Consider the following 27,910-nt stretch of genomic DNA (forward strand, 5'->3'; position numbering starts at 1 on the left):
TAGAGAAAAGAAGAATTATGGGGATTCTATAAGATTTAGAATGTGTTGGTATGTCAGCGAGATACAGTCCAAATAATAATTTCCAATAATTAATTCCGTAAAATGTTCATTACAAGACAAGTACAATTTGAACTATTTTTTATATATAGCAAAAATTATTTGTTATCTCGTGCTTATTTGATAATAGTTAGTTAAATCTAATTGTATATATTAGATTTGACTGACCATTTTTTCAGTTGAACCAGTTGATTGTTTTTTACCATCAGTTAAACATATTTTAAATGTCCTTGTGTTGTAATGTAGTACACAATTAGTCTGCCTAAATGCAGATGCATGTATCGATATTTCAATTTGAACGTTTAATTGAATTAATTTGGGTCAATTGTTAAAGAACTCCGGACGGAAGGAGACAACACCTCTGAGCTGGTCAATATCGTTTCGCCCCTATCGAACTCTTCACGAGTCTCAGTTAGAACTTATACACCATAGCTTATGTATTATTATTCAGTTTATAATTTTTGTTCGAGTGATTAAAATAATAAATTAAGTATTAATTAAATTAATTTTTTTTAAATTTTTTTAGACTTTTCATTTACTTATAAGAGGTAATCTGAATCGATTTTCAAAACAATCCTCGATACCGAATGAACACACCATATAACTGATTCGCCATCACACATTCAGTATTATAGTATTATCTATGTGGTCTACTATCAAAAAGAGATAAGCCTAGTAGCGCTTGGTCATCTTAGACGGTCTTTATATCCGGCTGATTGCTTATCAAGAGGTGCTTGGTCAGATATGCAGATAATACGTATTTATGAATCGCAGAAATCATAGTAACTAGCCGGAATAAAACAATGAAACAATATTGCGAAAGTTGTTTTAATAATCCTAATGAAGTTTAAAGCTTCTAAATTTGGGTTGTTCATCAACTGTAACAGCAACTGACAGATAAGCGAATAAAATGGTTGTTGACGGAAACGGTGGGACGCTGTATATCAGTATATCGGTATGTTGATAAAAAAAATCTATTCACTGTAAGTTCTTGTGTGGACGAAAACTATAATTCGTAAGGCATTCGCTGACGGTAGGGAAGGGGTAGCCATTCCTAAAGGTATTCACTGGAGGTTATGATGAAAAGAGAGTATAGGAAGGATGAGGAATCTAGAGAAGGAAGAGTAATTAAAAAAACATTTTAATTTCAACAAAAATAGAGATAGGATTAAATGACTTACTACAGTATATAACTTACTGCTACATAAGGAGAAGAATTGCTGAAGAGGATTTTCACAAATTAGCTTTTCATGTACTTCTGGGCTTAAAACGCCTTCGAGAGATGCAACGTGTAAGACGTTAGCTTTTAGTGGATCAGAAGATTCTATGTTAATTCTTATTTATTCAAATAGTAGATTCAGAAATATCATATCATAATACATGGTTGTCGCATATGTGAAATTAAAGTATATAAAAGAAATAATACATATATGAATATAAGACGTTTGACTGAGGATCGTATATCACGTCTCGGTTTGTAAGTCGCGTCATGTTGGCCAATAAACGGTGCTGGCGGCTCTAAATAGTTATAGTATAGGAAATCAAACAGTAGCGGTGCCGCTACAATATGAATAATGCAAACAGCGGGATTTCGGTTATTTTTCATCCACTAAGACAAAAATTAACTGCTTATCAACTGCTGAACATGTCCAACAATTGAAAATGAAATGAATCGAATATAAGCAAGATAGGTCAAATGAGGAGCTCCAGAGATTAGTTAACAAACATATTGCTATATTGAATCATAACAGAACACTTTCTTTTTTAATGACCTGATAGCTTAGAACGTATGGGAAAAGGTTCCAAGGTATCAGAAGGTTCCAAAGTTTCCGAATATTGTGGAATCGATTCCAACTGGAATCGTTCAATATTTGTCCAGCAGTGACCCTAAGAGATGATTTTTGACATTCCCATTCTGGGGCTGCGTTGATAATCGATGGAGGACTTGAGCCCATGTAAAAAACTCATTTATTTTCAATGATCTAAGGTGACACTTCATAAAAAGACTAGGACACTCTATCTTGACGCATTACTGAACAGTTAAAATTTTCAAAACCACTAAAATATTGACTTCAAATGCTATGAAAATCTTAGAGATTTTACTTCACAGTACAATTTCTATCCTTCATGTTTTTTTTTAATCCTTGTTTTACTTGTTTACAGGTGAAGTGGACTGTAGCGTTGACTATACTCCTTCAAGAGGCCAGACGATGAGATTGATTTCTTGGAAATACGATGATAACAAGCTAGTGTTGACCTACTCCGCGAATCCGACGAGAGTGTACAGAGAGCAACATTGGAAGATGAAAGTTTTAGGAGGAGAGACTTGGGGTTTCATACCAGCTACAGACGGAACCTGGACCTTCTCTGTTTATTCTAGTGAGTGAAATATTAGTTGCTAGGGTTGTGTTATTTTTAACGGTGTGCTAACCTGGGGACAAGATGGATTGTGAGGAAGAAGATGAAGCTAGCAAACGATTCTTGAATTGGAAAACTTTGATTCCATATCACAGAAGACCCAGGTACAACATATTATAAGATCATTAATTACAGATTTTGTCCTGATAATCCCATTCATAAGTACAGAGTGACTGCGTTATTGGCATAAAGTTCGGAAGAGAATTGAAAATGACCCTCACTTGAACCAAACTAGTATTCATTGGTGGTGACTTCTTGACGGTGGTACCTTCTTGGGCATCAGACAATTAAGCTCTTCTCTACTGTAAGAAGCACATGATCTGGAAGGAGTTATTCAAGATTAAATGGAACTGACGAAGTGCGAAAATTTGAGAAATATTTACCCATCATCAAGTGACCACGGTTGGTGGCTAAGTAGATCCTCCAGGACTATTCAATCTTCTTACTTTATAATTGGAGAAGTTTGTCGGGGGGTGCGGTCAGCAAAGACTTACTTTATAAGTGGCAAGGTGGTTGTTGATTCAAGTAGCATTGAATTGACATGGACCTCGAATTTGCGTGTTCTTCGTTACAGCATTTTGTAAAACAACGAGCTCAGCGTGACGACTTGCTTTGTGTTGTTAGATGGGAAAGTGAAGGTCATATTCCTGAATGAGATGAGTTCATTAGTTTTTAGCGGTAGTGCCTTAGAATCGTATGAAATATGCAATATGCTACATCTGCAAAAAACCGTCTTGCAAACAGGATACAGTAACAGTCTTATTTTTCATTATCAAAGACTAAAAATAATGACTCTAATTTAGTTATGAATTTACTTTTTATTTACAGATCTCACTACTTACAGACGTTTCAGCATATAAACCAAGAGTTGTTGATTTTTGTCAAATCAAAGATGCTGAGGAAATAAGCATATCTGTCATCCATCAGTCAAAAGTTTTTAAAAGATATTTTGTGGTTCAATTATTTTTATTTTATAAATAAAACTTCTACATTTATTTCTAAGATCAACATCCGATTTAATTTTTTTTTCTAGGAAACGTCGTCATTAGACCGTTCGAACGACCCAGTGGCAGTTTCAATCTTTAAACCAACTGAAAAACCGCATGTTATCAACGAATCATTTCGTTTCATGGAATCACCTTTATTAATATTATTGTTATGTTGTTTTTAGCCTCTTAATTATTGGCAATAATTTGTAAATACATATAAATTCACAGATATTTGTTTGTTTCATTCTAAACTTTTCTTTATAGTGCTACTAAAATAAGTATAAGTTATGTAGATTAGACCTGCACGCGTTCATTATTTAAACCCTTCAGAGTTTAGTTGTTAGACCAAATTAGGTCATATCACTCACTTTGTTCTTATCAGCTAATATAGAAGTATAGATGATTCTTATGTTTGAATCTCAATTGTCATATCTTTTCTGATCAGTGTGCGCTCATGATGGAATAGCATTATTTTAATGTTTTAATGAGTCTATAAATTTTAGCGCTTAGGTGTTTGTAAAAGTTTTAAGTTAATATTGAAAGAAAAAGTGCGAGATAAGAGAAGATAATTTCCTCACATGTTCAATTGGTGCCCAAAACACGTGGAAAACATTAAATATTGATTTTAAATGTATTAAATAGTCTCATCACACTATCATACATAATATGATAATAAAATGTAACCAGTCGTGGTGATAAAGATATGGATAACTGTAAGACTTTAAAACAATCAGTGGTAATTTTCCAGAAGAGAATTCTGAAGAACACATTTTGACACGATGGGAAGCATTTAAAACTCAAATTTAAATTGATAGTTCTGGTATGAGGACAAAATGTGGCAAAGGTAAGAAACGAAGTGTATTTTAAAACCTTTAAAAGATAACATTTTTTTTTTGGATCTGAAGTATTGTTATTATAAAGTAAAGTAACTATATATTAAAAGCCACTCTATAACTGGAGTATGTTGTCCTCTAATTTTTAAATCACGATGTCTTTGATAAAAGTCATGATTTAAATCATGAATGGTTTGAAAGTTAACCACTGAGTATTGATTATTTCGGGATCTTAAATAGCAATCGGTTTTTTGAACAATACTTCGCTCATATTTTGTGCTCAATATTAACTAATGTGTTTTTTAACTGCCGAAAATACATTCCAAGGCATCCATTGCCACTTTAATAAATTACCAAACATCTAGTGGAACAATTTATGGTCATTCTTAAGCAAAGGGTAGCTTTCAAGACATGTTAATAAAATGGTTTCCAAGGAGTCTTTTACATTCATGTTGGTTGTAATGTGGTCATGGTAAACATTTCTTCCAAATGAAAGGAATATGGTCCGGGTGCGGTCAAGAAAAACTCAAATAGTAGAAATATACTATTTTAATGAGCCAACGTTTCGCCCCACGTTGCAGGGCTTCTTCAGGGCTATTTTGACGGCAGTCAAAACTAAAAAAAATCAATTTTTAGCTTTGACTTGAAGAAGCCCTGCAACGTGGGGCGAAACGTTGGCTCATTAAAATAGTATATTTCTACTATTTGAGTTTTTCTTGACCGCACCCGGACCATATTCCTTTCATCTTTACACACGGTCAATCAATAATCTTCCAGTATTTCTTCCAAATAGATACGATGAATTAATTATATTGGAATGCTTTACTAATATTCTACGTGCCAAAAAACACTTCAATTCTCATTGTCATGGTTGACCCAGTGTATCAGTTTTTACGTTAAAATATATCTTAACTTGATTTTAATACATCTCTCGGGATGATAAATATATGAAAGATGAATAAACAACCATGGTCGTGCTGTTTGTGTTTACAATCAAAGATTTGGCACCCTTTGATTCATGTTTTTATTGTATCAACAGGGCTCACGGGATCACTCTCGTGCCAAATACTTATGCAATCATTCAAACTCTTATTTTAAGGTGAACAATTATTACAAATGAAATGTTGTTTATTTTTTATTCTTCTTTGGATTTTTGTTTGATAGATCCTCCATTAACAAAAATAACAAACAATTTCTTTCCTAGATAACCCTCGTGATTTCAATCCATTTCGTTGGCTATTTGGGGCGCTTTGTATAAGAATGGGGACATTCGGAGTCAATTTATAGCAACCATTCGTTATCTCTCAAACTAGTAGAACTATTTATAAATAAATGGTCTTTATTGATGAAACTATATTGATTTAATTTAATCTAACTTTTAGAAATTAAATAATGATATTCTGTTAAATAATTATAAAGTATATTGCGCAAATATGTTCATGCTTGTAGATTAGTAAAAGTAAACGACTTTTCTAATCGCTTTAGGACCGAAATCCAATGTCCAAATTATCTTTATCTTCGCTAATATCGATCGAAGGAAGATCTTCGTTTGTAATTTAATTATCTATAATAAAACCAAGAATATTCTAGAAGATACATAGTTTTTGAGTTATTTAAAGAACAGATAGAAAAGTAAAGTGCCAAAACGCCTTAATTTAAAATTTCAATGTGCCGTATCCTTGATAGTATTGGTCCGATTTAGAAAATGATTTTTTGTTATGTATAGAATTTAATTAAACTTTCAAATAAACGCTACAGTTTATATTAAAAAAATGATTTGGGCTCTACGCGTCTTGAAACATCTCAAGAGGAGTTTATTTTTATTTATCGATTAAAAACGTTCGTTGTTAACAAAATAATAATGTTCACCAAATCTATTACGATTTTGAGCTTAGAATGAAGGAGATGTGTAATATTAAGAACGTTAATCATCAATATTAACCCGGCTAATCATTACATAGTAATAAAATTGACAATAAATGTGAAATGGAACTGCATTATTTAAATTATAATCAGCAAATGATATTTGCGTAAAGGGATGATTCTATTATTTTCACAGTTAATAAAAGTGATCCAATTATTTAAGTATTTCCAATGATTGAAGAAAATGATAAATTTTAAGTTTGTTTCGTAAAGGTGGCGAATTAACTAAAACACGTAGACACAAGAAGATGTAGATCGACTTCTACATTATCGTACTACTAAAAAAGAATTCGGAATATAAATTTTGAAGGTTTAGACGAAGTTGGTTTGGATATTACCTCTTGGTTTAAGTTCGTAAGTAGCGGGGAGAATGGGCGGGATCGATGCAGGTGTCAGCTGATTCTGCAAAACCTTCCTCGACAGTAAGTCAATTTTCCAAGTTAGCAGTGAGTTCATCTGATCCTGCATAGTTTTGTAGGCAACTGAGAAAGTTGCCCATTAATCTTAAATATGATTACGATAGTACCGAAGTCCCTCCAGTGAGTATTAATTTAGCAGAAAACAACTGTACTTGCAACTACATTTGTCATAATTACCAGCCATATGTAACAAATTAATAATGCTTACCCAGTTTTCTGATCTGTGATTTATATATTATTTTTTTGCATTCCCCAAAGTGTATCATTATATTGAATTTTGTGATTATGTATTAACAATAGGCTGAAATGAAATTGATTGTTTGTTAAATTTTCACTTTTAATGCTTTTCACAAAGCACGCTTTGTAAATATACAAGTTTAATATAACAAAGTTATTAACTGAAATCTGGATTTTGTTTTTAAATAATTTGTTAATTACTAATAATTAGGTCATAGTCAAATATGTATGGTGTGAATATAAATAGTTCTACATACTTAATGCACTGATTTATAAAGCATACAACAATGTTTATTTTTTATGATTAAAGTACTTTTTTTTAAATTCAGTATTTATAATTATTTTTAAAGGTGAAATTGATTGTTCTAAAGTAAAGAGAGTTTCTTCATAGTTACTATATTTAAATAACTGTTTACCTAAGTAGTTAGCATTGTTATCCAGTGAATTCTCCTGAAGAAGTTTAAAGAGGCACTATTAAAAATGTAACAATTTTGCAGTTTGTGACTTTTATTTATTTTGAAAATAAAACAAGTATTTTGTTATTTGGTTTATTTTTGTACTAGCTTATATAAATCCTATATACCTGTTTAAAATATACACAGCTCAATAAATTCATTAAAAAGTGAAAATATCAAAGAATAGAGGTCATAGTATTTATGACAATAAATGCTTCCAGCTTGTCCATTAATTTTTTTAAAATAAAAAATTAATTATTTTTATCTCTGAGAGCTCTTTCTTGTCAATTTAAATTACTCATAATTAAATTTGTTACTGGTTGCTCTAATGATTTATATGGTATAAGTGTTTTTGTCTTTTCATTAGTTTGGAAATTATTTTTATTTAGGATAATTTTTTTTCTTATTTTGACATCAAGTAAGTTATTTTTAGTCTTTAATTAATGTGGATTTCAAATAATCCTTAAACATATTGAATATTCCATTTTGTCTTGTTAATGTGTAAAGTGAAATATTTCCAAGCTATTCGTAGATTTTTCCTAATTTAGAGTGTGAAACTAATTTCATTATAATAGGTATCGTTAATTCTATGGTAAGAATTATTTTAATAAGTTAATGGTTTATCTGAAGTGCATATTTCCTATTTCCTTTTTTATTGCTTTTTTATCATTTCTTACTTCTAAAGATTAGAAGTTATAATTTTGACATGTGCTCTTTTCAAAGGTAGGTGCAACATGAACTAAGTTTTTATTTGTTCATTTTATTAAGGTTTATTTATTTTTGTATAATTAATTTTAGGACAACTGGTGGACTCCGAGCATTAGGACGAGTACTGACTTTTTTAAGTAAAAACGAAGTCGATTCTCAACGACATTATCATGAGGCTACAGGAGATGCTATTTCACCCGGTCTTATGCAGGGAATGGACCATATCAGGAATCCCCGGTTAAATAAGGTGATCTTTTGTTCATTTGTTTTTTTAACTGTTAAAAATAATTTTTCTTTCACCATAACTTAATTTCCCAGTCCGTAAGAGTTTTATTTTTTTTCCAAATCGAACACACAAGATGGAGGAATATTTCTTGGCCTTTGCAATCCTTGTACTTTTTCACTTCAGGAGTGATTTCATCTAGTCCTTACTTAGTTTTTTCATTCTGATGGTTTTCTGTAGTTCTTCACTGATGTAGTTGTCTTTAACCTGAACGTCCTCTGGTTCCCAGTGGGTCTCGTAGAACTCTCTCTCTCCCCTCCCCCATAGATCTTTTGATTACTCCCTCCATCTGTATAATAAGTTTGTCATGCTAGGTAATATCTCCAATGCTATCCTTGACTTTATTTTAGAGAAGTTGGTTGATTCCTCCTTATTCCTTAGTAAACTAGAAGATTTTCTGTTTTTTTTTTTACACTTTGCTCAAACTTTCCATGATTTCCTTGCTTTGAGCACTTTTAGTTTGGCTCTGTTCCTTTTACACTTGGTGAGCAGCAGGAGTTCTAAGGCTAAGAAGATGGACTATATCAATAATCGCCGATTATATAAGGTGATCTTTTGTCCAGTACTGTTAATGTAAAAATTATTTTTAACTAATAAGTTATTCTTTTTTAGCGGCACAATGATTTTTTGACAGAATGGGAATATCAAGATTCATTTTGAAGAAGGAAAAAAGATATGAACTGACTTAGGAATCACTATTAAACCACTTACAATCGAGGCCCTCTTAGACCCTAGTCTACTGTGCTCGATCATCATGTTTTCCTATTGATATTCTTATTTATTTAATTATCATATTCGAATATTTTAAAGACAAAATTCCCTGTTTTCTGATATATGGGTCCTATAATGTTTATTGAACTATGTTATAGTATATTAGAATATATTATATTATTTGTCTTTTATCTTTATGATTTATGAGAGGTTCTTGGTATTAATGAAATATTACTATATTGTTTAGTAAACTAAAAATAAATAACAGAACATTATATTTTTTCTCTTAACAACACTATTTTTTAATTGGAGTCTAATTTGATTCTTGCTCATCCTGTGAATGACATCCATTTTTACAGTAATTAGTCTTTTAAAAAAAAGAAATGGATTAAAAAATACTTGAAACATTTTATTCGAAGATCTTATAGTTCAATAACCTACTATCTTATTCAGTATTTTAATTTCATAAATTTTTATAAGAAAATATATATTATTTAATATTACCTTGTCATTATACTTATCTTTTTTTCTATAATATTCTAATCTTCTGGACAGTTCGACATTAGGTAGGCAGTATTATTTTTGTGGTTAAATATATTATTATAAAAAGCTTTAAAATCTAATATTTAAGAAAATGGTAAATTATAAGAATGGTTTTTTTCAGCTAAAAATATTTGAAATTTTACTATTGATGTTAAGATCTTTTTTTCATTGCTCTTTGTGCCTTTTAACATTAAGTTGTGAAATTAACTTGGATCTGCATTTTTCTCTGCCTTCTAGAAGGGTCTTCATCACTTGTAAAGTCCATTCTCTTGCTTAACTTAAGATGAAATGATAGCTGTAGCTAAGCTAGGACTAGGGCCTTCTTCTAAGTCTATTAATTACCTGGAAGTCTTGCCTTCATTAGTTGAATTTTGATCTGGGCTCATTCCTTGTGTTTGTTCATACTGTCTTATCTGTCTGTTCTTTAGAAGCTCTTTTATTACTGAGGTATTTAATGCTTCTCTTATAGTATCATTTCTTAATCTAATTTATTTTTTTTAAGGCTCTACAATCCTCATCCAATGATCAGGGACTTGTGTTGCCGCCATTCAGTCCTGTACTTTCAGGATATTGTCAGCATCTCCCACCACACCATCTGACCATCTCACCTTTGGTCTTTCTCTCCTCTTTGTTCCATGAATTGGTTGTGGCAATATGTCCTGTGTATCCTAAACACCTCAGTTTCATTGTTCTGATAACACAAGTCCTTCTTTTTCCATTTTTCTACTAATTTTTTACCTCTCAAAATTTGGCAAAGTACTTTTCATTTTCAGATCAGGTCTTTTTTCAGTAGCCTTATTCTAATTTTAAAAAATAAATCAGGAGCTTTGTACTCAGATCCAAAGGCGAATTGGTAACATGATGATTAAGTTAATTTTTTTTAAAGTTAAAAAGATTTTTTTTGTTTGTTTTATTTACTACCATAATATATTTTCTCATTAAATACCCTATATTGTTTTCACTGTTGATAGTAGCTCAAAGGTAATTGAAACTTTTTTACTTTTCCATATTCACTAACGGAATGTTCAGCTCTTCTCCTAGTTATGGTATGTTTCAAAATCCTAAGGTATTTAGTCTTATTTGGATTAACCTGAACCTCAGTGTCTTTATGTGCGTTAGCCGACTGTAAAAATAAGCTTTTTAATGTTGCTTTGCCCTGTGCTATTTCTGCCACATAATCAACAAAAGCCTGCTACTGTGTCATATTTTTTATGATGGAGCCTTTTGTTTCTAACACTCTTTCTACTTTAGCAGATATAGTAAGATTTATAATTTTTCTTCTTATACCAAATGCCTCTTAAACTTTCAAGTCAATAACAAGAATTCCCATTTCAAGATCATACTCATGGAATTTTTATTGGGATTGCCTCAGTAAAAATATTCAGTCCAAAGTGCTTCTTTTTGCCTTAAGCCACATTTTTAGTTCAATATTGTTTCTTCTGAATGTGCTGAACATTTTTGCAAGTTAAATAAGTTATTATTGCCAGTAAAAAAAAAAAATAAATAATAACATTATGCAACCAAAGTTTCATAGTCTATGTGCCAGCCATTAAAAACTACTTTATGTTAATCATGCTATTAGCTCCTTGTATTTTTATTTTTTTCCATTATGGTGAATTTTATGTTTTTTTTAAAATGTTATAATAATTTTTCTATTCAATTTATGCGTTTTAGGGATTGGCTTTTACTCTGAAAGAGCGACAAGCTTTGGGTATCCATGGTCTTATGCCTCCACGATTCAAAACTCAAGAGCAACAGATTGCTGTTTGTTTGTATTCTGTTAATAAATATCAAGAAGATATTAACAAATACATGTACTTAGCAGAACTACATGTAGGTTTATATTTAATGGTTTTTAATATAATTTTTTTTACTTTGGTTTATCATTATGTTTTATATTACAACTATTTAAATTTTTTATAATTTTGAATTTTTTGTAATTTGTTTTTTTGTAGTTTAGCATTTTGAATGCATAGAATTCTATAAAATTTCTGTTATACTCTTTATTTTGAAAATAATTTATATTTTGAATAAATATATTGAGATAAGACATAAATCATAAACTTCATTCTTCATTACTTTATAGTCTGTTTTAAATAAAAATTATGAGAGGGTATCATAAAATAAGGTACCCTTTATTGTAACAATGTTCAATTTTTATAATAATAGTGGTTTTTAAACTGAATTTAATTGATAATGGGTTTTGAAAACATTCATTTTTCAATGTAATTGTCATTTTGATACAATCTCTATTAGTAGAGATTTGTACAAATTTTTTTTTTAATCTGAGACGGTAAGGTTCAAAACTGTGCCAAGTTGACATGGAATGGCCCATTCCTAAATTATTTTGCTGAACTCTGGTTGGGAACTAATGATCTAGGCCGATCATATGGGTTAAATTCATCGTATTAAATGGAAAAATAAGTGTCCTCCTTCACTGCCTCAAAAGGATGGCTCCTATGGGTGAAAAATTACCATGGAATTCAGTAATTTTTAATTTAAGGTAAAATCTTTCTTCTGCCCTTGGTGGGCTACAATTATTTGTTGATAAGTTTAAACTACTTGCTTTCGGAACAAGTTTATAGTATCTGTGATAATGAACTGAAGCATAAACTTCATCCTGATAAAATAAAAATAAAAAAGATGGGTAAACCCACGTATTTTCCTGTATCTGGTTAATCTGACTTTTTAGCCATCCTGACTACCCCTTAGTCCTTAAATCCTTAAAAGAATGTGACAATAAATATTTTAAAGAGTTTTTCTTGGATAGGCTTTGTCTTAGAAAATGTACTTAATGCTTTTTTATATATAATTATGTGATTTATTTTTTAAATATCATAATTTTTTTAATATAATTGTAAATTATTACAATGTTTAATTATTTGTTACAGGACCGTAATGAAAGATTATTTTTTCGTTTAATATCCGAGAATGTAGAACAAATGATGCCAATTGTCTATACCCCAACAGTTGGTCTTGCATGCCAAAAGTTTGGTTTAATTTACAGGCGTCCAAGAGGTCTTTTTATCACGATTCATGATAGGGGTCATATATATCAGATTTTAAAAAATTGGTAAGTATAATATCTTTTCAGCATATTGAAAATGTCATAACATTTAGTTCAAATTGATTAAATTTGACCATTCTATCAAAGATGTGATTTCTATAATTAATTGATTAATTTTACAATTATTACCTAAGGCAGGCTTTATCAATTAGAATTAGTTATTATGAATGAACATTGTCATTTTCAAAATTATTTAGCTGAATAACATAAAATGACTTTGGTTGATTAGATTTTAATTTGTTTAGTATTGTAACTATTAATAGTTATGAAGTTCTATGTCATAAATTGTTTCTTTAACCTATTAACCAATGAAATTGGTAAGATTACAAAGGTTATCTTAATAAATGTGACTTATTGTGTATATATTGTAATAATTTAAAAAATATTTAAAAAGAATTTTTATTCTTTTTATAATTTTTTTCAAATATAAGAGATATACTTTGGGTTCTAATTAAGAACTTTGATATCAATTAGATAATATAATTTTATTATATAAAAAGAAACTCTTAATCTCAGGGCGGGTTACTAGCAATCAGAATACAAACACTTTTACTATTAACATAATTAAATTAATATCTCTGTTACAATTTGATTTAAATTTAGTTATAACGAAACTAACCAAGCTCTACGATCTTCTTTCGTTGATTCCTTGGTGTCTTCTTTTTTCTTATTGTTCTGTCCTAGCGTCCAAAATGGCTTCCTTCTTGACAGAAATTGATGAGGACCTCCTCATACTTAAGAGATCCTTTCTCTTCTCTGTCCAGACAACAACTGTTGATCCCTCCAAAAACCAAAACCTGCCTTGAGGTTACATGTAAACATCGATTTTCGCACAACAGTTAGGGATTTTTCCAAATGATTTACTTTCTGAATATTATTCATTAGCACTATTTCTTGATTTCTATTTTTCCTTTAATTTTCTATATTTTCAATTATGAGGGGACAAGTTAAAATAGTTTTTATGATATTTGAATCTGCTCAATGTGGCCTTGATTCAACGTACCGCCATCTTGGTTTTGTTGTTGCATCACGAAGTTATTATAAACAATGAAACTTGGTTAGCTTGCTTTTTGGATAAACAAAACAAATGAACAATATTAAAATGATACATAAAATAAAACATATTATAAACCCTTTATACATCAAAATATATTATTTCCTCAAAAAGAGCATATTACAATATATATATATATATATTTTTTTTCAGGCCTGAACCCGATGTTCGAGCAATAGTTGTTACTGATGGAGAAAGAATATTAGGTCTTGGTGACTTGGGAGCTTGTGGGATGGGTATTCCTGTTGGCAAGCTGTCCCTATACACAGCTCTTGCAGGCATCAAACCTCATCAGTGCCTTCCTATTACTATTGACGTAGGGACAAATAATGAGGTATTATTATTCAGAATAATTTTATTATTTATTTATTTTTATTTTATTACAATATTTTTTCAACTCTTTCTTTTTTTTTTCAGAAATTCCTTCATGATCCTTTGTACATTGGTCTGAGGCAGAAAAGGCTTTTTGGACCTACCTATGATGAACTAATCGACGAGTTTATGCAAGCTGCTGTTAAACGATATGGGTCAAATGTCCTTATTCAGGTAATTGGTTTTTGAATCTAACTTAACATTGTAATTAAGTTTATCAAAAACGACTGCTTCTACAAGTTAAAATTATTGTACTAAATTATATCAATCTTTAATGATGGTTAGTGCTGTGTTTTATATTAATGAGAATAATTTCTAATTTTAATACCAATGAAATGAAATATTAAATTATGCCTTAAAGTTTTTCTTACATCAAAACTGTTTTTATGAAAGGAATGTAGGCCCCCTTAAATGATAGATAAATTTACTGATAGCAATAGGTTGTTATGGCTGGAGGATATTAAAGTAGGATTACTTGTGTATAGGTGATTCGAGGATGGATTAAAAACATTCATATTCAGGGCCGAGTGTCAATTTGTTTTGCTGATTTGTCCCTTTATTTTCAAAAGTGGTAACATGAAAAATATTTTGACATTTTTTATTTTACTTTTCAGTTTGAGGACTTTGGAAATCACAACGCTTTCAGGTTCCTTGACAAGTACCGAGAAAAGTATTGCACTTTTAATGATGATATTCAAGGTACAGCTTCTGTTGCTGTAGCAGGCCTCTTAGCGGCTCGACGGATCACGAAGAAAAAAATATCTGATAACAAATTTATGTTCCTCGGCGCTGGAGAGGTATTGTTTTTTCCGTTCTATCCATTTTATTATTTTAAAGTTATTTTGATTTTTTAATAATTATTAAAAAAAGTGAAAGAGAAATGAAGGTGTATATATGTGTTTTCCTCAGAGGTAAAAAAAACTATGCTAACGAGGTTGATTTAAACAGATGTTTTCTTATATATATATAAAACATTAATTTTAAGGAGGTGGTCAGTTATTAACTATATATTTATTTTCTGCCGATGGTTTGACCTACATTGTATATCTTCATCAGGGCTACAATAAAAAGATCCAGAAAAGCTAGAGTCAATGTAACGGTAAAAGAGTGGTGTAATGAACTTCAAAGTTATTTTAAATATTGTTCTGTTTTGACTGCATCCCTGACTTCGTAATTGATCTTCTTCATAATTTATAAAAGATAACATAAACTTTTTAGAAAATAATCAAACAGTATCATAAAAAATAATAAATATTCTTTTTAAAAGCATGTAACTTCCTCCACATTTGGCTTAGGTCATAGTTATCCATACCTCTGTGTAAAGAAAAAATAGTTCTGAACTTAAAAGCTATAGGCCGTTACATCACATTTGTTAAGTTTATAGTAAAGCAATTAGAACAGATGTTTCCATACCTATAAAATTGCAATAATTTTTTTTTTAAAACATCTAACCTTGAAATTAATCCAGAACAATGTCAGCTATACTTTTGGACTAAGCAAAAACTATCAAATAAAAGTGTGCAATAATAATAAATTGGTAAAAAATGTACATGGTGCCCTTTACTTCTGACATAGAGATGTAACGACCCTTATTTTAAAAAACTTTGAATGCCTAACTTTACTGATTTTTTTAATGTTTAAATAAGTTGTTACCAGCATATTCTTGTGAGAAATCTTGCATTCAATATTCACCATTCTTTTCCCTGATAAATGCGAAGTATAAGGAAATCTGTTAATTCTTACGAACAATATAATATTAACAAGAAAGTTTTTTCAACACACAGAATTGGTAAAGTTGCATACTTTATTATGACTAGGTTGAAATTACAGTTTACTGATTAAGTATTTGGTTTGCACCTCTGGAAAATATCCTATTTCTTTTAAGGGTAAGCCACATGATTCAGCTATCTGCAAAGCTCATACTAACCAAGTATTATATCAGTTGGAACCTAATAGCTAGTTGTACACAAACGGATATTTCAGACGGGTCACAGATTTTTTGTTGAACTTGTGGTCCTTTTCTGCATGTTTGTGGGAAACTGGTTTGAGGCAGAGCATCTGTGATGGATATTTGGGAACGTCTGGACTACTTCTTTAATCTTCGACTTCTCTAATCATTCAAGCTTGTATGAAAAAGGCCTGGGTCAGCGGACCTTAACTCTGTACATGAACCGACCCAGGCCACTGACAGATTTAAAATATTCACTTTTTTTCAAAATCTCTCATTCCAATGAGCTGGAAATATTGTGCATTTTATATATTCCTGTTGTATCAGGAGACCCTCCTGGGGGATATCCAGCCTTTTGTAAAGTGGTTGATCCTAATTGTAGGTAAAACCTGGTGTTTGAATTTTCTGCTGTTTAAATCTTGTTGCACGACCATTGGTCTAGAAACAGAGATCCTTTACAGGGTTTAAGTTGAACTGTTTTTTTTTTTTTTTTTAAACCTCTTTTTAAAACTTGTGGTTAGGATTTAGGAATATAAATTAAAATTCATCACTTCTCCATGAAACTCCCTTTCTATTGACATTTTTTTTTCAAGATCCATCATTTCTGAGCTGGAAATATCGTGGATTTTATATCCTATCTATCATTTTGGATCCTATCTATCATATGTTAACATTTTTCTGTCAATAATTCAATCATTGCAGCAATAGAAAAATTAATTAATTTAAATTTTCATATTTTACTTTGTTGTTTTAGGCAGCCATTGGTATCGCGAACTTATGTGTTAAAGCAATGCAGTCAGAAGGCACTCCACTTCTGGAAGCAAGAAATAAAATTTGGATGATGGATATTGATGGTTTATTGGTCAAAGGTCGGCCAGAAGGAAGATTAGAAGGTAAACTTCTTTCTACGATTCTTCATCAATTTAGGGCCTTTCCTTGGAATGGTTTGAAATATTAAAGAAATACCATTAATTCTATAACTCTTTTAAAATTGATCTATTGAGTGAAATCGTGTTGAATTATATTAAGCAGGAAATAGAAAAATTAATTTTAATAACATAATTTCACGTTTATCGAATTTTGAACTTATTGTTTACCCGTAAACATTACTCAATTTTTAAAAACCATTCATCCGAAACATTAGTTCTTTCTATTATAAATAGTACTAAATATTATCACAACAATGTAAAAAATAAAAGAAAAGAAGGTTTAATAGAAGTCTATTAGTGAAAATATAGGAGAAATTTAATGAATTTATTGGTTTAGTATCATTTGAAAGACACAAACATCTTAGAAAATAATGTTATTATTTTAGAGATTTATTATTAATTCTATCAAATTTTGCTAAACAAAAGATAGACTGAAGATTTTTTTTAGTCACTATTTATGATATATTTTCAAGAAAATAAGATTTTAACAGTTGTATTAAAATTAAAACACATATCCAGTCACTAAAAGTGTAATGTAAAAACATACTACAGTAATGGATTTGGGTCCTAATTTATTACTAGATTACTATTTATACAACGTTTTTGTAATCTTTGAGTGTTTATTGTTTTAGGTTTTATTGCATTTATCATAATTAGAATATTATAAATATTTTGAAAATATATTGAAATTTTATTTAGGTAATGACTTTCAGTTATTTTTTAATAAAATTATTATTTGTTTTTATAGGCCATAAAGCATTTTATGCTAAGGAACATGAAGTAATGAAGAATCTTTATGATGTTGTTAAAGAGGTAAAACCATCGATATTGATTGGTAAGTTATTTTACATTGTATATTGTGTATTAACCTTACTTTCATTTCATTTAATGTGGTTAAGAAAATATATCAAGTTGACTCAAAGTGAAATATCTTAAAATGATCAATGTTAGTACTTAATTAATAAAAAACATTAACTTTTTATGTTTTAATTAATTTTCTTGGAAAGATCAAGAATCTATAACTGTCATTTGTATAAATCTAATCCAAGGTTATCATCTAATTCTCATGTCATGTTATGCAACCATTATATTTTTATTTTATTCAACCTAGAACAACTGTAAAAGTCATCTGAGAATATCTGGTTTATGCTAGAGCCATATGTTTCTATAAGATATATCTCTTTTCATTATGTTTTGCATAAACATCAAATGAAACACTTGTGTTGAGTATATTAGCTTTCATAGAAATTTTTAAATGAATAAATATTAATTAAATTATTGTAAAGAAATGTTTTTATCAGATATCAGATATTCAACTATAGCTTGGATTAAATATAAGATATATTTTAGAACATGGTTAGAATCTACTATTTAGTTATATGTTTCTAACTATTTTGTTTCTTTATTAAAAGCTAGCCAATTTTCCTCTTCCTGTATTTTAATAGTTTGCACTCTTGTTTTTATCTCAATACCATCATTTGACATATAACTCTTTTAAACAGTCTAATTCAGTTAAAATTCGAAAATTCTTTCTATAGGTTAAGTATTGAAATTTTGATAAGATCATTAAAAAAAAATCAAATTTTAATGAATTTCCCAGCTTGTTTGGTAACACACTCATATTAACAAATAACCTCTTCAAACAACATGTTTATCAAACTAAGTTTCACTAAATTTTAACTTTGCCACTACATTTATTTCATATAATATGAAGAAAACATTTTTATTAAGATAATTTTCTTTGAATTTCATTTTATGTTTAAATGAAACACTAGACATTTGTACCTGCAGCAGAAATAATATAAAAATACGCCGGACTTAATGATTTATAGCTCCATAAAAATAATGTATTAACAAACCTGTCTGTTCCTTTTTTTTTATTGCGAGACCTGGCTATATAACTGAGCATTAAAATGTTTTAGTTTAATCTAAACTGGAAACCATTTTTAATTGATTGCTTAGTAATGTTAGATAAGAAGAGAGTAATCTCATTTTAGCTTGAATCCCAGATTATCCATGTGGTAGATAAGATATACATTTGCTATTAAGATTAATAATAAAAAGAAATTTTTTTTTACCTTGGTTTTAAGTACTATTTAAATTATTTTATTTTTTTTATCATTTATTAACATTTCTATCTTTATGCAAAATTTACGTTTTATTTTTGTTGGACCATTTAAATTGATTCACTAATGAAAGTTTATCCAAGATTTGTTATTTTAATTACTTCTGTTTTAAGTTGTAAATAAAAGACAGTATTTGAGAAAAATCCACTTAAAAAGAGAGTAATGATTTTTTTAGAAGCAATGCTGCCCAAATATATTGAGTTGATTGCTACAAATACATCATACTTATCAATCGATGGCAGGACATAACATAGTTATATATTTTTTAGTTTTCCTTTTCATTTTACCTAATCATTAAAATGCAGTATTATTATCACTAAATTCTATTTCAATTGTTTTTATTTTTTGCTAATCCTTGACTAGTGCTGAACTTTTTAAAAAACTTGCATTAAATAAATAAACAAAAACACAATCAAATGTTAACATTTTCGCATTCGAACTCAAAGAAACTGAAATAGGTATAAAAGTATAAATAAATAAGCAGATAAAAATATTAATTAATTAAAAAATAAAAAGAATTTATAAATATCCTCTCCATTTATTTCCATGTCCAGAAAGTCCACAGTAATATTCTCTGCCAAATCACTACATCTCTAATACTAACTGTTGGTCTTCTAAAAATCTCCTTGTTCTGTTTGAAATGGTATTGCGAGATTCAAATCTCTCATGATAAAATCTGTTTCTCTGAAGGTCTCTTGGAATTTCTCTTAGGAAAAGGGATGCATATTCTTGTCAGATTCTGGACATCACTTCCTCTGATCTAATGGAATGTGTTGATGTCAGTGTATCATGCGGATCTGTCAGTGTCAATGCAGTACACCTCGTCAAAGCAGGTGAAGTTTTTTTCCTAAGGAGCTTCATCAATTTTTATTTGACCCTGCGGTACCAGTGTGATATGAGAGAGTTGTTAGAGTCTTTTTGCAGCACATGGGCTGGTGTTTCAGACTCCTTGCTATATTTAGGACCGAGGGGCTCAAGTTTTCTCTGTTACCCAGTGGCTCCTGGGATTCCATGTAGGGGCATAGTTGATATATATATTGCATAGTTTTTAAAGCGTTAGACCATTCTAAGCCCCAAAAATACTTCCTTCTCATAAATATAACTTTTCATCACTTTCACCCTAACCACCAAACCAAATGCCACCTGGCAATAGACCGATGCTTCTTCCCTTTGACAGTGGATCAGTCCCAATCCTCAGTATCTCCTTGGTGCGTAGAGGTGTTCGTCTGCTTTTTATATTAAATCATAAGTTCAATATAACGCAATTATTACTGTACTTATTTGTTTATTTGAAAATGGATCATACATGCTACATAAATTGAAAAATAAAAATAATATTTTGGTTTAGGACACCAAAATGTAAGATCAATAAGCATTATTATGGATCCTTCAGACCTAGCTGTTGTGCTGAGGTTTAAACAAAATGTTAGTATCTAGTTCCTTTCTAATCTATTTTTGTATATAAATATATTCTTAATTTTTATTTAGGTGCATCTGCTGCCAGCAAAGCTTTCACTCCTGAGATTTTACAAGAAATGGCAAAAATTAATGAAAGGCCTGTGATTTTCGCTCTAAGCAACCCAACTTCAAAAGCTGAATGTACAGCTGAGGAAGCATATGTCAATACCGAAGTAATTTTTTTTCTTCTTTTTGGTTTTTTTTTTAGTCACTGAACACACTTTATCTCCTATATTTGTGAATAAATACATATTTTAGGATATAATAAAACAGATTTTATTGAAAACTTGTTATTTTTAGCTTGAGAATAAATGTCTAAAGATAATAGAAAAGGAACAAAATTTTAACTGAATTTTTTGAGAAAACAAAAATATAATTTCTCTACTTAGAACCGATGGGTGTGAGTCCAAAGATTCTGTTCCGTTCCTATCACTTCCATTAGTTTTGAAAGAAAGTTTAAAAAAAAAGTTATGGAAATCACTTGAGTGACTCCTCGGCTCTGTTTCATAATGAAGTACAAACTAATATTATTACTCATATAGTTTGTACTTAACAATTTCTCTAACTTGTACAATGCTGACTTATACTTTTTAACCCTTATAGCATCACTAATAGACATCCTCATCATGAAATAAAAAGTATTAGTGTTTGTTCTTTGTAGTTTGTGCAGTTGTATTTACGCATTAATACTTATTATCTTTCATTATAAAACAGGGCCCTGGTCGAAAGTAAACACCATTAATAAAACTGTAACATTGTATAAGTTTTCTTTTTTCCAAGTTACCACATTTTACGAATATCATTTTACTGTTTTATTCTTTTCATTAGAATAATGAAAATTATTTCTTTTCTCATTTTCAGGGAAGGGTTATCTTCTCATCAGGCTCCCCGTTCGGACCTGTAACTTTCAACGGTAAAACTTACACCCCAGGGCAAGGAAACAATGCCTACATTTTCCCTGGCGTTGCTCTTGGAGTGATAGTTTCTGGTATCCATCACATTTCAGACGACATATTTCTGATTGCTGCTCAGGTTAGTTATTATGATTAATTATATTGTTATATGATTAATATATTGTTATAATCTTGTTGGACATTCCAACCTTCTAATTGTGTTTGGTTTCAATATTTATTAAATGTTCCTTATGATTACAATGTAACCACATAAAAATCTGAAATTATATTAATACTATGAAACTTACTTCCAGTAGATTAAAAATTTTTTTAGTCCTAAGTCTTCAATCATATATGCCAATTTATGTATTTATAGATAACCTATAAATACACTATTATAGTTTGAAGTTAAAAATTTAGGCTCTCTGGCTTTATTATGACAATTTTAGCCCAAAACTCAAGAAAATGTTTCATAACACCTAGGATACTAAACCAACTTAAAATTTTTTTGTTCACAAAAGGAATTTAAAATATAATAAATGGCATAAACAGGATTCTAATAGATCAGTTATAATTTGAGATATAATACAATATATTTGAGACGTGTACCTTTGAAACCAGCTCCATCCAAGTTTAGAAAATTTTCAGGAAAGTGAAAAACTTCCTATTGACACACTGAACAGTTTTTGTTATTTGTATTGAAAAAAACTAATGTCCATGATTATTTAACAGTAGAATCACTAGTTCAGTAATTTTAGGTTTCTGAGAATTTTTCTATTTATTGAAATTTACGACTGTACTAAAAAATACAATATGTAAATTTGATGAAGGTTTCAGAACATTTGGGAAGGAATTGCCTGATGGTGACACTTCAATCATTGATTTAAATTAGAAGATCAATGATAAAGGATAATGAGGTGTAGATAGTTGACCGTAGATTAATGATTGGAGAAGTTTGTCGGGGGGTGTGGTCAGGTTAAACCCCTGATGAAGACCTGAAACTCTGGTCGAAACGTCGGCATAAAATAAATAAATATGGTTTTTTTTATTTATGTCGTTCTCTGCTGACCGCACCCCCCGACAAACTTCTGCAGTGATAAAGGATAAAGAATGATATTGATAATCCTGGAATATTTGATGAAATTTATTCCATCAAGAAACATCTTAAAGCTAGTAGCACTCAAATATAAACCAATATAACTGATTTTTTTAAGTCATAAGTTTTTTTTTTTTTTAAATAAAAACAGAGAATATGCATTTTTTCTTAATTTTTTCACCTCTATAAATGGAAAACAGTACATTTCGACTTTTCTTAGTGAGGCCCTTTGCATATAATATTACTCTCATTTTAAACCTGCCAATTTAGAGAAAAATGGGTAAATGAAAAGCCTCATTAAGTGTTAAAATATAACCAAGTTTCTTGAGATGGCAGTTATACAGGTTATACGGTATTCATTTAGTAAGATAAATGCCTTCATAATTGTAATGTTATGTATAAAATTGTTGTGTTATAGCGTGTTGCTGATCACGTAACTGATGCAGATTTGGAAAGAGGTAGTTTATACCCTCCACTAAGTAAAATAAAGGATTGTTCTGTTGACATCGCCGTTCATATCTCGCAATATGCTTATAACAGAGGTAAAAAATATTCTTATATAAAGATAACTTTTTGCATGTCATAAAATTTTAAGAATATTGGTTTAAAAATTCAAATCCAGTGTCAAAAGAGAAATATGTAATGCATGAAATCAGAATTTTATCTGTTTATTACCTGTGTGTGTGTTTGCATGTGCACTTGAGTGTTTGTTTTGATTATAAAGCCCTGAAACAGTTCAGTTTTATTCGGTTGCTGTTAAGTGTTATTATTTTAATTTGTGAAAAGATATAACCTATATGGTAATTTTATTTTATTATTTTAGGAATTGCGTCAACTTATCCTGAACCTATTGACAAAATGGCCTTTGTGAAAGCTCAGATGTACGATTACTATTACGACACTCCTCTTCCAACGATGTACGAATGGCCTCCTATGGATGAGTCTATTGAATATACATCAACTATTGAGTCTGGGTTCGAATTCAAGCCTTAATTATTATTAAGTCTTGGTATTCCTCCTTCACTGTGTCGTCTCTAGTCGCACTTTAATTATTTGAAAGTATTAAATGTTACTGATCTCCAAACTCATCAAGTATACAATGTTTCGAAATGAACAGTATTATGAAGAGGTGTTAAGAACAAAAAGCAATAAATGTGTGGCTACCATTTGATCTGAAAAAGAAACTTTTTCGATCCTAAAACAAAAGTTTTATCTAACTTTACTCATATTGACTTTTGTGAGGTTGTAGTTACTGCTGGCTAGTTTAGAGTGATATGTTTTGTTTATATTTATTATAATCGGTAATTAAATTCCCTGGAGATATTTTAATACTATGATTTTATGTTATATGACATCATTGATTATTAATTATAAATAAGAGAATCCTGTTAACATATTAATTTATTTATAAAATAATGTGGTTCTCAGCAACTTATAATTTTTTGTCTAGAACTATGTATTATATTGTATATTTTATGTAACTATTATTCTTGGAGTGCTTTTGAGAAAGATGATTTTTATTATGATTATTTATTAATTTTATTTTGTCATTCTTTAGGTAACATTTATAAGACAGGATATTGTTATTACATTTAATACGATGAAATTTTCTTAAAATAACAAATGCATTTACTTATTAGACATACACTAATTAAATGAGTTGAAAGAAAATGTTTATAACTATTATTTATTAAAATTAATTTTTAGATAATTTTTTTCTTTATATCAATAACATATATTTCTTTGTGTAGTGCGTTAACTATTTAACACTAGTTAGTCCATGAAACTATTATCCTGAGTCTTTTACCTATTCAATTTCAACAAATACATCCTTGGTGCTAAGGAATCAGCCATTTATATTATAAGGACTGCTTCACAGCTTGAGTGAGTATAGCAAGCAAAAGTCATAATGTTTCTCTGAACTATTGGTATCTCACTCTCTCATACTTTTTCTTTAGTTTTGTGGATCTATTATTATTCATTTTTTTTTCTTTTACTCTGAATCTTATAATTATCATTGCTTGTAATGGATAATAAACCAAAAATGTATATCTTACATATAAGTATAACTTACCAAAAATTATAGTTGCATATCTTATGCAGGGAAATTCAAGATCTGAATAGGACCCAAAATTTTAAAAAAAATGGAAAAAGCGTCTTAGGGACTAGAAGGAGAGAAATTTTGAAAGAAAATTGTAACTCCGCAAGTTTACCGTGGGGTAATTTTGTTAATAGATGATTTTGAGTAATAAAATATTGTTAATTATTGCAATGAATGATTTATTTTTCATCTAAAAATAATGGACCTTTGGTCTGAAAAGCTGTTAGGTAGATAATAAGAGTATTATTAATTTATAACATATGAGCAATTTTTGTGGGGGATTAGTCCTCTAAACGCTCTCTTGACATCTACTTCATGAACTTTGATAAAGTATGTCCTTTCTAAAGTGCTATGATTGAATGAAATTTCCATCTGAATCAGAAGAACCTCAATTAATAAAACCCACTATTTCTAATTAACTAATTATTCAGTATATACGGAAAGATTGTTCGTTTTTTGTTCAAAGCAACTTCAGGTTGTCAACACCTCTATCCAGAATGTTTTCTATTCCATTCAATACAGAAAAAGTTCCTGAAAATCTTCTCTGTCATAAACTCTTCCCAACCTTCCTGATTTCATTTTTTAAAAAAATTGAGTTACTATGATTTTTCATGCTAGAAACGATGGTAAACCAAAATCAGCTCACATGGCTCAAAATTGCTGCTGAATAATATGTGAAGGATTAAGAATAAACAATTCCAAGATAAGCTGTGTTCTCCGGAGGATTTAAGAAAGGTGAGATACCTTGTTGTTCCTCTTTATAATTATAATCTTAATTTTGAATTGTAAAAAGTGATTTTTAGTTTTTTAAAAAGTCATTAATGAATGTTTAATGTTTAATAATTTAGTTTCATAAATGAAAGAATTTTGCTTTCAAAACTCGTTCTCAACTTATCAATAAATGGTCGTTAATTTCATAAATTTTTTTGCTTAAAGCTTTATTAACATCAAAAAGGGAAGACCTGTGAATTTATGGGGATTAACTGAGTTAAAAACAGCTAATATTGTAATGTGGTGTGAAGAAAAAGAAAATTGGAATTTCTCTCAAGTTTTTCAGTATCTCTATACCTGAATTCTTTTTATATGAGAAGATGGTTGGGGGTCCAGTCAGAATATAATACAAATTAGTTAAAATAACTTATTTAAAATGCCAATGTTTTGGCCAGAATTTCTAGCATTCATCAAGGTTGCTAGTAGGAAATCGCAAAGCCAAGTCACTTCTATATTGGTGTACAAATAGAAGTTGGCACAGATTTTAATATTCCAGTTCCTGTCAAATTTAGTTACCAGGTACTAGTTCAAAATTGTTTTTACATAAACGTTCCCTCCAATTTTAATATTTGCTTGAAGTTTAGTTTCAAATCATACTAAAAAAATACATCAGCTGGCTAAAAGCCTTTCCAAAAATATAACTCAAACAATTGGATGACTGTAAAGAGGTTAGTCAAAGTATAGTAGAATCCTAAATAGCTGTATGTTCTCCTCCATGTGTTATGGATCTGATCCTAGATCACCCCTGTAATTGTACTGAGGACTTTCTCTTCAAATCTCTCAATCTTGCTTTCTAGGGTACCTGTTATAGTCTAGGTCTCGCATCAGTATATCAGAGCTGCCTATATCATGGCAACGTACACTCTTGGTTTTAGGGATTTTAGTATTCTAGACAGAGAGAAGGCTGTGTTTGCACTTGTTATACACTGGTATCTCAGTTGATCATTTATAAAGGTTATTGTGGAGCTGAGATAGATGAAGATGAAATAATCATCTACTCATCACCATGAAATGACAAACTGTCCAAGGTGAGTAGTAATACAAATGAATTAATTAATAAGGGCCAAAAAATAGTTTAAAATATTACTAGGATATTACCGGAGGATTAAAAAAAAAAAAGCCTCAACTCTCAAATGCCCTTTAATAACTGTTCTGGCAACATTTTGTCAATTCAGATCACGTTTATGCACACCTGGTACAGCACATCTCACATCATCAGTTAAAAATACTAACAATATACCCAAACCTCTCCAATATGATCTTAAGTATCCATTACTTTAACTCAACAAGTTTCATATTCCTTTTCAAAGCTTTTTTAATTTAAAAATCTTAGATCCTCATCATCCTCAACCTATACTTAGTTCTGAAGTTATCCTGTTGCTGAAAATTCATTATTCTTAAACAGTTCCATTATCCCAAGAATTCCAGTATTCCAAGAATCCTTGCCTTGCTTTCCCTACTTTGACTATGCTTACCTGGTATATGGGGGATTTATTTATTTATTATGGAATTAAATGAATTGTTTTACAAAATTAACCTTAGTGGTTCCTAAATGCATCTACAATCTGGCTAATATATTAAGTTTATGTGACTTCATCCTTCTTTTCGGCAGCAATACTCAAATAGCTCTTAATAAGTCATTAAAATCCTTTCCTTATTCCTCTAGTCACTACATAAACCCTAGGACCGAGATGTCTATACTTATCACATTGAGTAATTTCCTTTGAAAATCCTTTCTTGTACATTCCTCCTTTATGAAATCTTTTCCTATCCTTATTAAAGTCTCCTTCCTATTCTAACATCAACTACCTAGCATTCTGCTATCTTGAACACCAGAATCCATCCTACCAATATTTATACCCTATCTCACAGAACTGCTTCCTTTAACAAATTCTTTCTTGTTTGTAACTCCTTCTGGAATTTCTTTTCTATTCATTCTATCCATAAAGCCACTTCCTTATTAAAAAAATCAATCACCTTACTTTCCTCTACCTGAGGGTTTTCAAGCCAAGCTTCATTGCTACATCTACTTCAGGGACTAAGGACTAAATTACTAAACCGAACTCTACATCCTCCCGGAGAATGATTTCCCTCAGCTGGTCACTGAACAAAACTACCACTAGTACACTAAGAGTGTACAGGAGAAAAAGTCAAGTGTGCTTAACCCACTTAAACCTAAGACAAAGAGGATCTGGTGTAAGGGAAACTGGCAGATGAGCCACATATGAAGAAGAAGAACACAAGGAGAGAAAATAGCAAACAGAAAATTGAATTCGGGCAAAAAATTGTGTTATTTTACTAGCAGCAGCTTGATATAATGTATACAATACATTTAATGCCCACTAGGCAGGATAAAATGGAAATAAATTAATGTTAATGGACATACCATCTTTATTTAGATGGTACACATGGTAAGTCCTATTTTCATCGAAATGCTTTTATTTCATTTGATCTTTATTGTACTCGTAACTTCTGAAATAGACCGTTCTTTTTTGTTCACAGTTTTGTTTTGTTTTTTA

At 30.0% G+C, this 27,910-nt stretch overlaps 2 protein-coding genes across 3 annotated transcripts in view; both read left to right on the top strand.

Moving 5' to 3' along the window:
• LOC106678726 (uncharacterized) overlaps nt 1–3,695 on the top strand; it is a 17,512-nt gene extending 13,817 nt beyond the window's left edge. Inside the window, exons 5-6 of the mRNA XM_067051263.1 lie at nt 2,221–2,436; nt 3,509–3,695. Coding sequence (XP_066907364.1) covers nt 2,221–2,436; nt 3,509–3,561 — 269 coding nt within the window. The 3' untranslated portion in view covers nt 3,562–3,695. The remainder of the gene's footprint in view (nt 1–2,220; nt 2,437–3,508) is intronic.
• Nucleotides 3,696–3,944: 249 nt separating this feature from the next.
• On the top strand, nt 3,945–24,791 carry Men-b (Malic enzyme b). 2 transcript variants are annotated; one of them, XM_014417441.3, is made up of 13 exons: nt 3,945–4,308; nt 8,130–8,286; nt 11,251–11,409; nt 12,468–12,649; nt 13,851–14,031; nt 14,115–14,243; nt 14,684–14,866; nt 16,772–16,910; nt 17,695–17,781; nt 20,561–20,703; nt 21,392–21,562; nt 22,938–23,061; nt 23,343–24,791. In XM_014417441.3, exons 1-13 carry the CDS (start codon nt 4,298–4,300, stop codon nt 23,510–23,512), a joined length of 1,836 nt encoding a protein of 611 aa, XP_014272927.1. In that variant the 5' UTR covers nt 3,945–4,297; the 3' UTR covers nt 23,513–24,791. The 2 variants fall into 2 exon arrangements, with proteins under 2 accessions (XP_014272927.1, XP_014272926.1); XM_014417440.3 differs by lacking the exon at nt 3,945–4,308 and adding an exon at nt 6,606–6,759.
• The last annotated feature ends 3,119 nt before the right edge of the window (nt 24,792–27,910 follow it).

Source organism: Halyomorpha halys, unplaced genomic scaffold, assembly GCF_000696795.3.
Source record: "Halyomorpha halys isolate HHAL.00 unplaced genomic scaffold, Hhal_1.1 Scaffold157.1, whole genome shotgun sequence".
Classification (NCBI taxonomy): Eukaryota; Metazoa; Arthropoda; class Insecta; order Hemiptera; family Pentatomidae; genus Halyomorpha; species Halyomorpha halys.

What these genes read in the sequence shown, in the direction of transcription:
- Men-b (XM_014417440.3), top strand. Translation starts at nt 6,731, where the DNA reads ATGATTACGATAGTACCGAAGTCCCTCCA. An exon ending in TATCAGATTTTAAAAAATTG is followed by an intron (nt 12,650 to 13,850) that starts GTAAGTATAATA and finishes ATTTTTTTTCAG; the next exon opens with GCCTGAACCCGATGTTCGAG. An exon ending in GCCAGAAGGAAGATTAGAAG is followed by an intron (nt 16,911 to 17,694) that starts GTAAACTTCTTT and finishes TTGTTTTTATAG; the next exon opens with GCCATAAAGCATTTTATGCT.